Below are 16493 nucleotides of genomic sequence, written 5' to 3'. Positions count from 1 at the left end.
GGTTGCTCAGAGCTCTGTCCAGCCTGGCCTTGAATGTCTCCAGGAATGGGGCATCCACCACCTCTCTGGGCAAGCTGGGCCAGTGTTTCACCACTCTCACCATAACAAATTTCTTCCTTATATCTAGTCTCAGTCTTCCCTCTTTTAGTTTAAAATCATTGCCTCTTGTCCTATTGCTACAGGCCCCACTACAGGACTGATCTAGCACTGTTTTTTGTCTCCTCCAAAAATAAGCAATTGTCTGTATGAAATTTTATTGCATTTTATAACGCAATTATTCCTGGACTTCAGAATTCTGTGCTGTGGTAATAACTATAGGTTGCTTAATTTATTTAAAAAAAAAATGCTGCATGTAATTTAACTCTCGTGAGGTTCTTGTGAGACTATTACAGATCGTCTCTGTGCCATCTGTGTTTTACTGAGAAGGGTGGCCAGAGCTGACGCTTCTGATGTCCTGTAGCAGCAGTATCATTGTGTTTTTGTTTACTTAGAGGAGAAAACCCTATTACTAAAACAGTAATTAGGCATGGTGTGAAGTAAGGAAAGCTGTTCAGTGCTTTGCAGGTAATGGGAGTGTTTCTACATTCCCTATGTTGGCCTTCATAGAGAAGGTGGAAGTAAAGTTCTGTCTTTTTCTGTTAACAGCCTAAAATGACTGTGTGAATTCAGTGGAATAAATGGCGTCCAAAGTAACTGATGCTATAGTTTGGTACCAGAAGAAGGTAAGCTTTCTATTTGTTTTTATGGTGGCTTAAAAAAAAACCCAAACAGTTGGCCTGTTGTGTTTTATGTGTAAAGTATAAAAAACATAAAATACTATTGCTTTATTGATTAGCGTTGTATGGGAGTGAGTAGCTGGAAACTTTTCTTCCAAAAGTAAATGAATATTTAGTTAATGAAACAGAATAGCTCTGTGGTCTATGTTGAAAACTCCTCACTCGTTTGGCTACTTGTGCTATGGAAAAAGACAGAAAAGAAAATTTTCACTCTTTAGAATGTTAATTAACATACAGGTGAATGTTTCTATAGCATATGAATGAATCCTTGTATTTAAGTAGAAAGCAAGAATTGAAATGTATTTTCTGTCAGTAACAAGGAACTGTGTAATCCACACCCAAAAGAGATAGGCTAAGGCTTTTTGGAAGTTAATTAGGGAAAAAAATCAGGGGGGAGGAAAAATATGTCATTTGGAGATACATAGTTACAGTACCACCAGATACTGTATCTTTTGATTCACGTTTGCACATAGAAATGTTGATGTCTCTTTCTAATTTAGTATTTTGACAATTTCAAAGCATCATATCCTCTTGATGTTGCTACATTTTGAGGTATGTTTCCTTACTAAGACATAAATAAGGTGTGATGATTTTATTTTCTTGGCCCTCCATGGTTTAGTAAGTTTCTATGAGTTATTATTTTCCTTGGGGCTATGGCCATGTTTCTAAGTGAATACATCTTGTCCTTAGGAGGATAATGGCAATACTCTTCAAAACAGAAATTCTGGTTAACTTCTAGCTAAGCAACAGTTAATTTCTAGAATTAGACAATATGGGTATGCTTTGAGAGTTTTACAACTGTGAATTAAAGATATAGTTGGAAAAGCACGAAGATTAATTTTGCTGACTTAATTTATACAAAACATTCAATTACATATTTAAGAAATTGAAAACAATTTAGAATTTAATTAGGTTTTTGTTTGGTTTTGTACTGTGTACTCTCTCCCTTCTCTTATTCAAGCTTTACAAAAAGTATTTTTGTAAAAGTATCAGTGGAATTACAGTGTGGTTTTGAACTATTTCTTGATTGCAGGTCCAGTCACTTTTTTTTAAAGATTTGAAGGATTACTTATAGAAGATTTAGTGTAAACAAAATCCAGTGCAGGATCTTATGAAAGGGGAAAATGATGCTGATTTTACCTACTTTGTGCAGATAATACTTAAAAGCACACAGTTGTGTCCATATTTGGTCTGGCCAGGACCTCTTTTGTGCAATGCAAGAGATGCTGGCTGTCAGATTCTTATCATATCTTTGAGGTTGTTTTATTGATGATGATGAACTAGTCTTTGGACAGATCTTTTATGGTATTCAGCTTTATGTATAAATGGTCCTTTGATGCAAGAAAGAGTCTGAAGTCTCTGTAAATCTTAGGTGAAGCTGATGCTTGTTATCTCTCTATATTTTTTTTTAACTACATGTCTGTTTTCCTGTTGGTGATAGAGGAAAAGGAATGCCCTATGTGATATTCACCAGCTTTTCATCTTCCTGATGTTAAGAAGGCAGGATCTGCTGCTGAGTCACTGTGCTCTGACCTTACGGCGGGCAGGCCTTCTGTTTTTCATGTGAACAACCCATTCCTCAATTTTACTCTTCCCAGGACACTTCTCCTAACAGAATTGCTTATTATCAGTACAGGTCATTCTTTTAACCCTTGTTCTGTCATTTTTTTCCAGTTATTCCACACACGTTTCCATTTATTTCATTCATACCAATAATATTTCTGCTACAAGTCTCTGCAGGCTTTTACGGAGGTCTGCTCAGCCAGAAATTGCATGCTGCCTTTATGGTGAGGAGTTCTGGGGAGGTGACTCTTGTTACTTCATGAAAGACTGGGCTGTCTTCAGGAGGGATAAGATCTTGTGTAAACCAGATGTTGATGTTTTCCATGGCGTGAACAAAATCTAATTGCAGTCCATATGTGGACTGGGCTCTGCCAAATCAGCAGGCTTTTCTTCTTTTAGTATGAGGAAGTGGAGTCTGTTTTGGGGGCAAATGGATGCAATGCAGAAATGTTGCATCTCATGAAAATCTTCATGCTAATTTCATTATTTCTTAAGCTCCATTTATTGAAGGTTCTCTTGGATCAGACTGGTATCCCCAAGGGCTTTTTTCACCCATGTCCTTGATTTTATCTATTTATTTATTTAAATCTCTCCCATGGCACAATATTTTTTTCCTCATGGATTTGTTGTTTGCACCAAAGATTTCAAATTGGGGAACAGGAAGAGCTATGCTAGCTGTTACTGGGTACCAGACATTTTTTTGTCCTTTCTGATACATTTCTGTTATGTGATTGCTTATGATGGCAAAGTACTGAACTCTGAACTCTGTGAACTTTCAGTTCAGGTTGCTTTCGGTTTCACATTTTGATTTCTGAGTTGTCAAGTTGTCCTATTTACCATGCTTTTTGGATCTGTTTATTCCTCACAGAAGTAACTGAAATTGAAGGTGGGGAGGGATCAAAACTTATCACAATCTGGCAGTAAAGCATAGTTTCTGGGGCAAGAGAGAACCAGGGTTGCAGTCAGTATTGATCAAATTGATGTGACTTGCCTATGAAGTGACAAAAATAAAGTGTTGTCTTGGGGAGAATTTTCAGATTAATAAATTGATGTATGAATGCCCTAAAAAAACCATGAAGAACTTCTAATGTTTATATTCATACATAAAGAAGAAAAATATATTTGAGTAGTTAGAGGTTGGGTAAGCAGAGAACTTGCTCCTTGTGTTTGTTTTCCATTTTAATGTATTTTTGGATGTATTAATTTTATGTCTCTGTCTACTGAATTTCAAAGGTCTTGTTGTTTCTCAAAAGTAAGGCACAGAGTTAAGCAATTGAGCTCTTCCAACCCTACTTCAGGCAAGTTTACTAAATACTATATTTACTCATGTGACTCATTCTATTGTCTGAAATTGAGCTCCTCACACGAGGGTGATTTAGTAATGCACTTCATCGTTTAAAAGGTCAGACGCCTTATTATGTAAACTTGTAGTTTGTTGTTGCAATAGAGATACTGTGCTTTTAGTGTATTGGAGCTCTTGATTGCTGTCTTATAAAAATACAATAATAAATTCTTAGTTATTTTAAGTTTGATTGTAAGATTTCAGATAGTGTATTACACCAGCTTGTTATTGGAGATGTAAGATTGCATGGACAGAGCTTTACAACTTCCAGTGATAGCTTGGGTTTTCCAGATCCTACAAATACTTTTCCAAGGCCTGAAATGTTAACGGATAAATCCTGCTACACACAGGTTGGGTCTGTAGAAAGCAAAATAAATTAAACCTCTGCTGCGTTCCTGGGTGAACTGGGGAGTGCAATGCTGAGATTCATATGTCAGACGCGGTTTGTCTGGCTTGTTTTCAACACTTTCTGCTGCACCAGCTCTTGCAATAAAAGGGTGTGGCGGGGTGTCTGAATTGTTCTCTAGAATGGTTTGTTACATTGGTCCCAGGCAGCTACCAAGCTAGTTCTTACATACATGCACTTTGTTAGTTAATATCCTTAGAATTATGTGTATTTGCCAGAATACTGATCTTGCTTCAGATTTGTAATTGATGGATTTTATGGGAAAAAAACATAATAATGTTTCCTCTGAAAAAATCAGAGACCCCTCACAATTACTTTAAACAATTTTACTGTCTGATCGCTCACCTCTCTGATACTGATAGTTTATGCATACTTGACATACTGCCTCAGTAACAGTAACTGACGTTAAAAATCAAACATATTTCTTGTAACTTAAGCTTTTGCATTAATTTCTTACAATACTTTCAAGTTTTACAGATAGTAGATGTGCAGTTTTTGGTCTGTTTTCTGGGCTGGCAACTATGTGTAAATTATTTCAATCCTTATAGAAGCTTTGCTGCTAAAATGAGGAACTTTATACAAATTAGTTAATAATACTGCAGGAGAGAATTATGTTGCTACTTCTCTTGGGGATGGTTGTAGGGAAAGGCAGAATGGAACTTAATGAATTGAACCTGAATCCTGCACCTGATGACATATCAGTTAACTTTGCCAATGCAGCTTTCTGCTGTTTCAGGTGTCCCTTGGGTATGGCTATTAAAGGGCACAATAAAACAAATGAGATGTTTTCTCTCTCATGGCTATAAAGGGTAAAATTAGAGTTCTAATTTCATTGCTTGAAGATATGCAATATTCAGTGTTTTACAGCTCATTAGTCCAAGATTATGCTTGCCAAGTTAATAAAGGAAGAAATAAACTAAAAGTTATATAATACCCTGAAACCACCCATTTTCCTTCTTGGCACTGAATTTTTGTCATGTGCTGGTGACCCTGGCACCAAAACCCATTTTTGCCAAATGGTTGGGCTGTATGGCTCTGTTGCTTAAAACTTTGGATGCTGAAACTGCATCAATTTGAAAAGGTCTGCCTTCAGGTGCCAAAACTTGACAAGTGTCAGAGCTGGCTACTTGTGAAAGCACTGAGGAAGAAAGATATTTCTAGAAGAGTTTCCTTCCACATAGTGCTGGGATTCGGTACTGGGGTTGTAATCTGACCAAATAGGGGGGATTGCCTTCAGCTCCTTGTTTCGGTGAGACAAAACTCGAGTTTCTGAATCTTGGGTAAAACATCACTCAGAAACTGATGCTGTGGCTGAATAAAGCAAGCTTGCGTTTTGCCTGGCTGTTGGCTCCCCTGCCTGCTTTGCCTTCCCACAGACTTCCATGCACTCATCTGGTGAATTTGGTCGGGGAACTAACCCAGTTAAAACTTAAGACTGAGAATCTCTAAGCAGATGAACCTATCTAATGGAGGGATTGAAATTGCTCTGTCAGTTCTTGAAATGTTTCATTACGCCTTGTGAAACTGTAAACTAACATTTTATTTTCCTGAGTGATCTGATTGATCTTTCAGCCACACAGATGGGTGTTCTGGCACCAGGAAAGTGTGCTGTGAGAAGTGGAAATGGTCAGCAGTGTAAGGGCAGTGCAGTTTCAAAAGCCTAGGTGCAATGCTGGTAAAATTGCTGGATTTTCACTGATCTTCAGGGAGTTACACCGAATAATGGGGCTGTCAGAGTGGTTTTCTTTTCACAGTTATGTCTTGAGGCTGCTTTGTTTTGTGTAAGTACATAATTGTAAGAAAAATAAAATGTTGCAGAGGTCTTAACTGCTTAAGAGTGGGTGAGTAACTGGGCTATATTAGCAATGGTGTAGCCAGTGGGTCAAGGGAAGGGATTATTCGCCTCTGTTTAACTCATGTGAGACTGCACCTCAGATGCTGTATCCAGCTTTGGGCAGTGACATTCCTCCAGCGGAAGGCCACCAGTACTGTTAGGAGCTGAACCATGTGATGTACCAAGAGTCTGAGAGATCTTGGTTTGCTCTGTCTGAAGGAGAGAGGGCAAAGGGCAGAGCTTGCTGCTCTCAACTGCTGCTTTGGAAGCTGTGGAGAGGATGGAGCTGGGCCCTTCTCAGAGGTGGGCAGGGATTGCATGAGAGACAATTAACAGAAGTTGAAATGTGGGAAATTCTGATTATAAGGATAAAAATGTTTAGCGTGATGTTTGCCAAGCATTGAGACAGGACCCCAGAGAAGCTATGGAAAGCCCAGTCTTTGGTGACGCTGGGATCTCTACTGGATAAGTCCTTGAGCAAGCTGCTCAAGGACTGGACCTGCTTTGCACAGGAGCTGGGCTAGATGACTGCCAGAGGTTCCAACCTGTGCGCTTCTGTGATGGCTTTAGTTTGAAATCTGAAGATTAATAAATTTTGTCCGAAGGGATTGTGCTTAACTGTGATTAATGACAGAGATGGAATCTCAGTTTGTGCTGCTTTTTAGGTGTTGCTCTATAGTCCATGAAGCCAAAGAAATGGTACCTAAATTTACCTCTAGTGTCCAGTTCATGTCACTAGGGAATGGCTTAGTGTCACTGTTGATTACTCTTGTAATCTCATTTAGCTTAATATGCAAACTGTTTCTAACTATTCTGATGTATATAATTTTCCCTTATGCTTAATTGTGCAGTGAAAAAAGACTTTTTGTGTTTTTAGTAGATATGCTAAAATCTGTAAACCATTACTCAATGCAATAAGTAGGGCTGACTGTAGTTACCAAGAATTAATCTGTAATGAATGATACAGAAAAACTTCTAATATATAGTTGAGAAATGTTTAATTATGTATTATTGTACCCTGAAAGGGATGTTATCTTTGAAGTAAGCTTTGGTTAAATTATTGTTCAGTGAAATGGCTGTAAGTCCGGTGCAGAATTTTAGCAGGTCATTAGTCGAAAATTAAAACAGTTAAAAATAAATAAGCCTTAAGGTTTTAAATTGCTTAATTTTACTCTAAATAGCTGGTTTCAGCTCTGCCTCTGGGGCTGAACAAGGAGAAGGGACATGAATCCCAGAATCTTTTAGTAATCAGAGGTAACAATTCAACAATCATAAATCCAGAGCTCTGCACCTTAAGATATACAGTTCTAATCCCTTCATTGTTCTTCTCCATTTGACTAAAAGTTACTAAACTGTTTGCTATTAGCAGACAGGGTACAACTATTATATATAGTGATTTCCATCTGTGGTCTATTAGCCAAGTTTGTCTTAGCTTAGCTTGTCTGGTCCACATAAACCAAACTGAAAAATCCTCACCACCCTTGACATCCACCAAAAAACAGCCTGAAAAATCCGATCCTAAAACTAGAAATCTACTCCAACAGAGATAATGATACTTCTGAGCTACTAGATTATTGCCTTTGTTGCAATGGGGATCAGTTCATGTAAGGAATAAAATGGGGTTTAAAATAACTTTTAATAATCCTGTTTCGAGTTTTGAGAAAATAAGAAATGATTTATCGAATATCTGAAACTCTGTACTTAATCATAAACTAATTATTAAGCACTTTGAAAGATATTTTAAAATTAGTAATATTACATGTATAGAAATTATTTCTGTGTTGTTATCCTAATATTAAAATTGATACATAGAATCATATATTATTATAAGAATATGGGACTGTATATGTTAATAAAACATATTAGCTAATATTTTAACACTGAATATTTTAATAAGGTGTTAAACTCTTAACTTCGTCAGTAGGCAGTCCAAGGAAGCAATTTTGTTTTTTCTTTACCAAGCTCTGTATCTGGTATCTTTTGGATTTGTAATACTATTGTGATGTTGCTTGTAATAGTGTTTAGAGGTTTTAAAGAGCAAAGCTAAGCATGCAGATTTCATTATTGATAAACATTAAAGTTTTAAGATCCAGCAGGAAATACGATGTATTCTTAGGATTATAATCTTTGCTAGTCTGCTTGGTCATAAATTATAAATGTCTCTTGAAATATTGATTGATTCTATTAGAATCAGAAGGCCTTGTGAGTATTGGGCTACACGTTGATACCATCACTACATTAGCTTAAAGTGAATATCAGTGTCATTCACAAAGCTCAAATTCAATCTTGATGCACGTATGGCTTGTTATGAGAAAGACGTTGGGAAGAAATATTAAGCAGTGCAGAAACCCTTCGCACTGGGCTTTATTTGAAGTAAAAATTGGCTGTATTCTCAAGAGCTTAACTTTTGACTTAGGCTAATTGCTGTTAATATTGTAAAACCAAGCTGTTCAGGTGCCAAACAATTTGCGATATATAAAGAAATGTGATCCAATGCTTTCAGAGGTATTTGATTGGGAAGGAATAAGTGTAGTTATTTTAGGTAATTTCAAGAGGTGTACGTATCTCTTAAAACAGAAAAAGTTATGAAGAGTCTGCACTTAGGATATCAAATTTATGTAATCTTTCAGGAAATAACTAGCTTTATCAGGTATGTTTAGTTTTTTCAAATGTGTAGTTGCTTAATATCCCATGTCAATTCAAATAAAAGTTAAATTTTTTTGACAATTACTTCTGAGGAAACTTTTTTTTTCCCCCTAGAAAACGTATTTGAAAGTTTATTAGGCTCGATTGATTTAGGATGCTAAAGCCCCGCTTTTCCATTGTGAAAGAAGACTGGCAGAATTTTCAGTCTTTGCACATAATCCCTTGTATGCTGAACATTTTAATAGGTACTTGAAGAATAGTTGTTGATTCTACAAATACATAAAAGAATAGATTTCTTTTCATCCTCTTGGTGTTTATTGAGGCACAGTGTCTTTAGAACTGAATATTTTAGAGGTAACTGGCTTGGATAGACTGGATAGAATCTTGACATTGAGGAAACCTGGGATGCATGATTTCCACTAAATGTATAAAATAACATCTGGTAATTTATCTAGTTCTGCTACAGGTATGTTATACCATGATTTTTTGTATCTGTGACATATTACTGACAGGTTTTCTACAATGGGGTTGTGTTGCTGTTGATGATTGGTGATGAAAGTTACACGTAAAAATGATAGGATAGGCTAATTATCTCACTTGAATTAACAAATAATATGAAAAAGATCAAGAGAGTTGTTTTTTCATGCCAAATCTTAACAAATAAATGCTGTAGAATACAAATTTCAGGTTGTCTTTGATTAGATATTTTATGAATTAAATTAGAAGACATTTATGTGATAAATCAGATTAAAATTGGGATAATGTGTTGTATAGTTTGCTAAAAAAGTCTGTTGCCAGGTTTAGACTGGACCAATGGATTGAAAATACCAGTCACAAGCTATTATACAAACAATCTTCCTCTTAAGACCTGAACAGATTTTAAAAGCATTACTTATTGTTGTATACTTAAAATTTGGACATTTTTGGACCCTTGTATTTTGTACTCTAAATTTTCTTTGAAGGATACTGCAGGACCTGTAGCAACAATGGGTGAGACTCCAGGTAGAGTTGGTGGCTTCAGGAGCTGCTTGAGTTGATGGGAACCTTCATGTTGGGCCAACAGTTCAGGCACAGGGAGCTTGAGAACCTGCGGGGGAGCCCTGGGGACAGGTGTACATTGAGGGAAGGCTGGTTTTGATCAAGTTTTGTGTATATTTAAATTCTTCTGGTTGGAAGCATGAATGGTCTTATCTCTGGAAGTTTATTCCTTCATTTTATTTGCCTTTAAAGCTTAATTTCTTTGGCATTACTAGATGCTAGACTTCTTTTTAGTGTCCTGTGGGTATGTACAATTTTAAAGCATTGCATGAATAGCCAAGAGCTAGAGCCTACGTGCAAACGCTTGACAACTTCATATTTAGATTTAACATGAAACATAATTTAGATGCAAATACTTGTAAATCAAAACTCTTTGAAGGTGGAATTGACTGCTGCTCTCAATAATTTAAAGCTGGGAAGGTTTGGTAGTATTAACTTACATTCTTGAATTCATTTAGGAATTACATTCTTGAATTCATACAGGTGTCCAGCATCTCTGGTAATCATTCTATGTTGTAATTTAGCTTGTTGTTAATGTAAAACACTTTTCAATGATATCTGCAAGATATGTTTCACAAACTGTAAATGTTTTTTTTCCTGACATGAGGTAGAGAAGAAAAAAAAAATTAATGCCTCTGGGTTTTTTTGTGTTGTTTCAGTAAAAGTAGTTTTATCTGTTTTTGTTTACTGTGGGAAATGCAGTGTGTCACTACACTACTGCATAACAATGTCTTTGTCTGCATGTGTTTCCTTTTGGTCCACGTGCAAGAGAAGTATAGAGGGATTCAGGAGGGAAATTGGGTCTAAATTTGATGGGCTGAGCATGTACACCTGCTACCTAAAGTGCTCCTTAAACTTTCTTAAAACACAAAGAGGTGAAATTTGGTAGGTTAAAAAAATTACAAATTGTGAGAGGTTGTAATGATAATTACTGTCGGTAATTATTCCCTTAACTCTTTTTAGTTTGCAGCAATATGCTTTTACTTAATAGCCTTGTGCTGAGATTTTAATAATTCAAGTTGATCAGAGGTGACTGGCCAGATCCACTAGGCTAATAAAACAGTTGTAAAAGACCATCGCCCTTAAAGTTGTTTTGGCTCTCTCATTTTACCTCCTGCTGGAAGAGTTGCTTTATGGGGCAATGTTGAGAGAAAAATGTGAGTGGCAAAATCACTATTTGTCTTCTTTTGTGGAGACTGAAGCTTCTACCTAGCCTTGAGGGAGAAGAAATGTTTGTAGGAAAATATAACAAAGTCAAATTTTAAATCAGTCAACTTCCTTGCCTCAGATATCTTCTGGGATCTGTTTCCCAGAATTCCTTTAACAAGCGGTCTGCTATGCATCTGGAAGAAGAATGCTCGTCTAAAGACTCTTTCAACTTTAAACCAGTCTCAGCTATGAATGGAATTAGGAATACAGTTTGCTTTCACAGCTTTATTGGCACAAGGGCTTCCGCATTTCTTTCTTGCATAATCAAGAAGGAGACAGACTTGCATCCCCTTTTCTGTCTCTGTAGAAAGAAATCTTTTTTGGAAGTGAGGAGGGGAGGACACAATATTATGCAGCACAAAAACTTCACTTGGGGCTCTTATCAGTAAATTTTATGAAAAACAGGAAGACCTGAAATTTCATTTAAACTGTATTTAGAGAAAAAGCCAGAACAATTAGATAGAAATGTCTGGGTGGAGTGGTTATTCAAGATACTGACTTTTTAATTGCTGGCTGTTATCCAGGTGGAGTTAGCTCTTAAACTTCCTTTGGTTTAATTACTTTAATCATAGCAAGTACTTAATTCTGCCCAGTACAGTGCCCAACTCCCTAATTATTTTCCACAGTCTCATTTTTTTTTCCAAGTGAGAGGTGCAAAGCATATATTACTATTACCAAAAAGCCAGTAGATTTTTTTCCCCAGAGTTTTAAGGTAGCAAAATAAAAACTGTTTGGGTGCTTAGCTCTTGTGAATTGGAAATATTATTTGAATTTGAGAATGGGTAATTTGGTTCACTGTTCTCACTTTCAATTTTAGATATGCTTTGGATTTTACTGCTATAAATTAGATTTTTTTCATTTTTCTCCCCCCACCCCATCCCTACCTGCTGGGTCAGGTTTAGAGGCACAGAGGATACCTCTAGGGCTTTTTGTTCATGTCTCTTTTTATTTATGTTGGATCCTTGGTTAAAAGATCCTGTTTAACCAAGAATAGCCTTTTTTTTTTTAATTTATTTTTTTAAAATATGTGACATCTTTTATTTACCACTGCAATAGTAAAAGGCAAATCAAAGCAGTGTTCTGGTTTGAGTTGTATGTGCTTGTGCTTGGGCCTTTGTTGCAGTTTGTGAAGTGGAAAGGGAGCTCATGGCCCTGCAGGAAGGTTGAATTGATGAGGATTCCTTTTCCTGTCCATCAGGTGTCTGGAATAAGCTGCTTGTGTCAGCGCTCTCTGCACAGCTGCTAAAGGACTTTTAATCTTGGAACATGCATCTGTCTCTCCCTCATGACCTAAAAGCAATCTTGCACTTACCTGCTCAGAGTGCACGATCTGAATCAAACTCCAGATACCCCTCAGTGTGTGAGCGCAGGCGTGTGTACATCTAGGTAAAACTGCTGGGAAGGAAAAGCTTTAAAATCAACTTAATAAAAGAGATGATTACTGAATATCATCTGGAAACACCATTTGTGCAGAGTTCAAAGCCATCTGAAATTTGATAACTTCTTCAAAAACTTGGAAATATTGTCTCATATATTGACTTGTTCTTGTCACTTTATCTTATATGTGAATTTTCTGAAGTTTAAGGATGCCTTTCTTCAAAATATTTGATAGTCATGGAGTGGCGTTCTTTTATAAACAAACACACTGTAATATCTTAAATTAACTTTAGCTACCTGTATTGATAGTTATTTAAAATGTCAGAACTGATCAAAACTGCTCTTAGTGCTAGGATTGTAAGTGCTTGCAGAATCAAACCTTAGTCTTTCTATGGTTTTGCTCTTATAAAGTTTTCTACACTGCTGTGGTGAAGTTAGAGCCTAGGAGAAAACAATTCCTTTTTATTGCATTTTTTAAATCAAATGCTTGTAAGCAATTAGAGGAGTTTCATGAATAAGTAGACCAGCAGCTTAATGAGAGTGGGCAAATTTTGGAGTAGGTCTACTAGAAACATTATTTCATCAGAACTTCAGTGGGGAAAGTGCCATTTCCTGATGTTCTTTGAGGTTTCCCTTGCCTATAATCTGGTTGCTTACAAGCCTGACCATGTATTTTGTTGCCGTGCAATCTTAAGAGATAAAGCTAAAGACAACGTAGATACAGAGATGGTTTAAAAACAATGAATTAAGGTGTGGGTTCAGCGAGATGTGCATGGTGTTTTCTCTGAAGTTAACTAACAGCCGGTCAGCGTTGCTGCCGTGGGTCAGTTCTGTGCCAGTACACAGACTGGAATCCCAGCCTGGGCTACGCCATCCTCAGAGCTGCGCTGGCCATGCCATGGGCTGAGGTGTCTGCCCACTCCCTGCTCGCTCTGACACCACTCACAGCTCAGCTACACCCACTCCTGCCCAGACAGAATGGAGAACATAAAGATTTCTTTGTAAATAAACCTCCCCGAGCAAACAACCTGCTGTCTTCATGCTTGTCTTGTTGAAGATTGGTTGGTTTTGTTTGATCAAAATGCTTTAAAACTTAACATAGATTTTTGTGTGTGTGTGTATTTTCTTTTTAGATTGGAGCATATGATCAACAAATATGGGAAAAATCAGTAGAGCAAAGAGAAATAAAGGTAATAATATAGCAATTCAACTTTTTTTTTCCAGTTGTGAGCAGTGGTGTCTGTCATCGTGTATGTTGATGTAATTTACAGTGTATGCGGTGGTATTTAATACTGGTAAAGTAAAACCAGGCTTCTGGAGTGTAACCAAATGTAACCGGCATATTATGCTCTATTTATTTTACATAATTAATAACTTTGCAGCTTTTAAAGTGCTGCACCTTTCTGTATCTCAGTACTTTTTTTTCTTTTCTGTTATCTTAAGCCAGGGCTTAGTTGTTGTAATACCTCTGTCTTTCACTTTTCTTTGTGATGAATTCTAATGTCAGTTATCTGAGCTCTCTTTACTTTCAGTTAGTTACCTTATACCTGCAGTTTACTTTTCCTCCTTTATGATGCTGTCATTGTTTTGTACAGTTTATTAGACTGGTAAGTACTTCAGGCTTTGTTTCCCCGAACAAGCAGTTTAACAGCATTCTTTGCATTTTGGTTTAACTAACAGTGCCATCAATGTCTGCCACATTGCTAAATTGTTTTGGAGAAAAAGAAATCAATCCTATATGTAAGAGTTTTATGGATTGTATATTATATCATGCTATACTCAATTATGTTAATTTAATTAACATCTCCTTGCAATTAACCTTTTTTCTTCAAATATTGCACACAAAAAATATGCTGTTACTGCATGAGTTTCAAGGCGTTGCTAATTCCTAACATGAGCGAAGTGTACATGGCTTCCGTTTCCTTGTGGGTGGTTGTTTGTTTGTTTTTCTTTCCTCCCCAGCACTTAAATAATTAAACAAAATGTGCTGAGGGACTTGTTGGCATGATACGGAAACTTACTGACCTGAACTACAGAGTTACTTGATTTCTGTACAAAAATCTACAAATTAACTTCTAAGTGGGAGAGAAGCGCTTCTAAACCCTGTGCCTGGATCTTGGAGGTGCTGCTGGTCCCGGGCTGGCTTATGATACAGGGTGCCCCCCATAGTGCAACCCCCAGGACCCCACCTGACCCCCTGGCAGCGACTTGTCCTGCCCGTGGCTACCAGACCCAGCCAGCTGTGCCAGACAGCTTATTAAAATAATAATTAAAATTATTTAAACAATATATTGCAAATAATGCCTTGCGCTTATTAAAAATGCATCTCGTTTAGCTCAGTAGTCCAATAACTAACAAATTAATGATGCCCGCTATATGAGTTTGTGCTGATGAATTTAGAGTAATGAACCAACCTACTAGATTCAGGCATTGCATGTTAGCACTTTAATCTCCAAGCTACTACAGTACTGTTATAAATAAACTTTACTAAAAAAATATCGTTTTTTTAGTAGAAAACCTGTTTCTGATAGTATAAATTTATAGTTTAGTTAGAACTATAATAGAATCTATTAAGATTGATTTTAAAATGTCTGCAAAAAAATTTTACAATAATAGCAACTATTTTTAAGCATTTTATTTAACTTTTTTTTTGCTATGAGTCAGCTGAACTGTATTCAGTGCAGAATAGAAGTTGTATGAACGAACCAGATGGACTTCAACAGTATGAAACAGTATGGTTTTTTTTTTAATTAACCCTAGTTTGAAACACTGCTGTTTTCTACATACATTACAGGCATTTGTACATTTCCATGGACACTGAAAGTGTTTGGGATTTGACCAATGGAATGTTTAAAGATTGTGTCTCCACACTTTTCCTATGAAAGCTGCTTCAAGTCATACTGTTGCAGAATTCTTTCTTTCAATTGAAAACATAATTTTAGCCACAGTGGTAAATTTTTCCTAGGATTGTGCATGTGTTTCCAGGGGGTTATTTTTTCTAAGATACCTCTTTATTTAGACTTCCAGGAAAAATCTTGAGGCCCATAAGCAGTACATTTGAAAATTATTGTATCTTTCAGTATTTTATTTTTAAGCTTTAGATCTTTTTATGGAGTAGCTCACTTATGCAAGATTTCACAAGAATCTGTAGCTGGTTCTACAATTATAATAATTTCCAGTTCTAATTATGGGCTTGTTTTCTCATTCCACATTAAATTACTGCAGCTTTAAGACTGCTGTTCTGTAAAAAATCTTGCATGTTGAGCTCTGTGCAGTGCTTAAGTCTACAGTACATCTGGTTTTCTCTATTCGTCATCCTCAGAGCACATTTTGTCCTCTCCATGTTTTAGTTCTATGTATTAATTTTGTTTAATTTAAAGCAATCTCTCATTTTTCTAAATGACACCTCAAGTGATGACTATATAATGTAGTTCATTGTGAACAGTTTGGTGTCATGGTTTTGTTGTTTTGGTTCTTTTTTATTTCAGCATGAAAAATAAATCCGATTGCATTTAGATGTGAGAAATATTATGAGCTTCACTCTACCTATATGAACAATTTACTTGATATCATTCCTATGAGGATTAGCATGACCAGATTTCACTGATTTTTCTGTCATTGAGAATAATTTCATTTTTATACTTTCTCCTGAATTTAATGTTTACATTCAAGTAATACATGTTTTTACACATGGATGAAATATGACCATGGTGGAAATCTACAGTTCACCAGTGAATTTAACTGCTTTTGAATGAAAACAGTTAAATCACTTCAATCATAATTCCATTTGTACTCAAACTGTTTTTTGCAAACATTGTGTTTTCCACGCTATGAATTATACTCTGTGGAATCATTATTGGCTGGTGTGACCAAGAGCCTGATCTAAAGGGATCAGAATAAACTCACAGCTGTCCCTGAGGCTTGAGAGTACGGCATCACATTTTAGCATTAAAAACAACAGTGAAAGGTTTGCAGGTTGTTTGGCTTTTCAGTGAAGAAAGATAACATTTCTAAAAGACAAATAAGCTTGCTTTTTATCCTGCCTTTTTCTGTTATGTGGGCTTTTTTTCCTCTTTTTAATTAACTAATCTATATTTACTATTAAGAAAATGTCAATGCTGTTCTATAATTTGGATTTCTGACAGTGGAACTTGCCGGTTAGTGGCTTTTGCATTACAACATGATTTGCTGTCTAAGTTTGGAATGAAGGAGTTGCAGTGTAAGAATTTTGTGAAGTTTAATTAGACATCTAAGGAGAAAAGAGATCCAGGAGAGTCATTTGTTGCAAAAGTTCTGCAAATG

General features: G+C 36.3%; 1 protein-coding gene across 6 annotated transcripts in view; it reads left to right on the top strand.

Annotated features, from left to right (window-relative positions):
* Positions 1-677: 677 nt before the first annotated feature.
* The window catches only part of PHTF2 (putative homeodomain transcription factor 2), a gene marked incomplete at both ends in the record, with an annotated part of 52269 nt that continues 36453 nt past the window's right edge, over positions 678-16493 (top strand). For 4 of the 6 annotated variants that reach the window (XM_080360261.1, XM_080360259.1, XM_080360260.1 and 1 more), the window contains 2 exons: positions 678-722; positions 13325-13381. In XM_080360261.1, coding sequence (XP_080216387.1) covers positions 678-722; positions 13325-13381 — 102 coding nt within the window. Of the gene's footprint in view, positions 723-13324; positions 13382-13786; positions 13799-16493 lie in introns of all 6 variants that reach the window. The other 2 variants (XM_080360258.1, XM_080360257.1) reach the window with 1 other exon arrangement.

The sequence above is a fragment of the Nesoenas mayeri genome (genome assembly GCF_963082525.1).
Source record: "Nesoenas mayeri genome assembly, chromosome: 1".
NCBI lineage: Eukaryota > Metazoa > Chordata > Aves > Columbiformes > Columbidae > Nesoenas > Nesoenas mayeri.
Note: the sequence above shows the minus strand (reverse complement) of the source record. Positions and strands in the feature narration are given on the sequence as shown.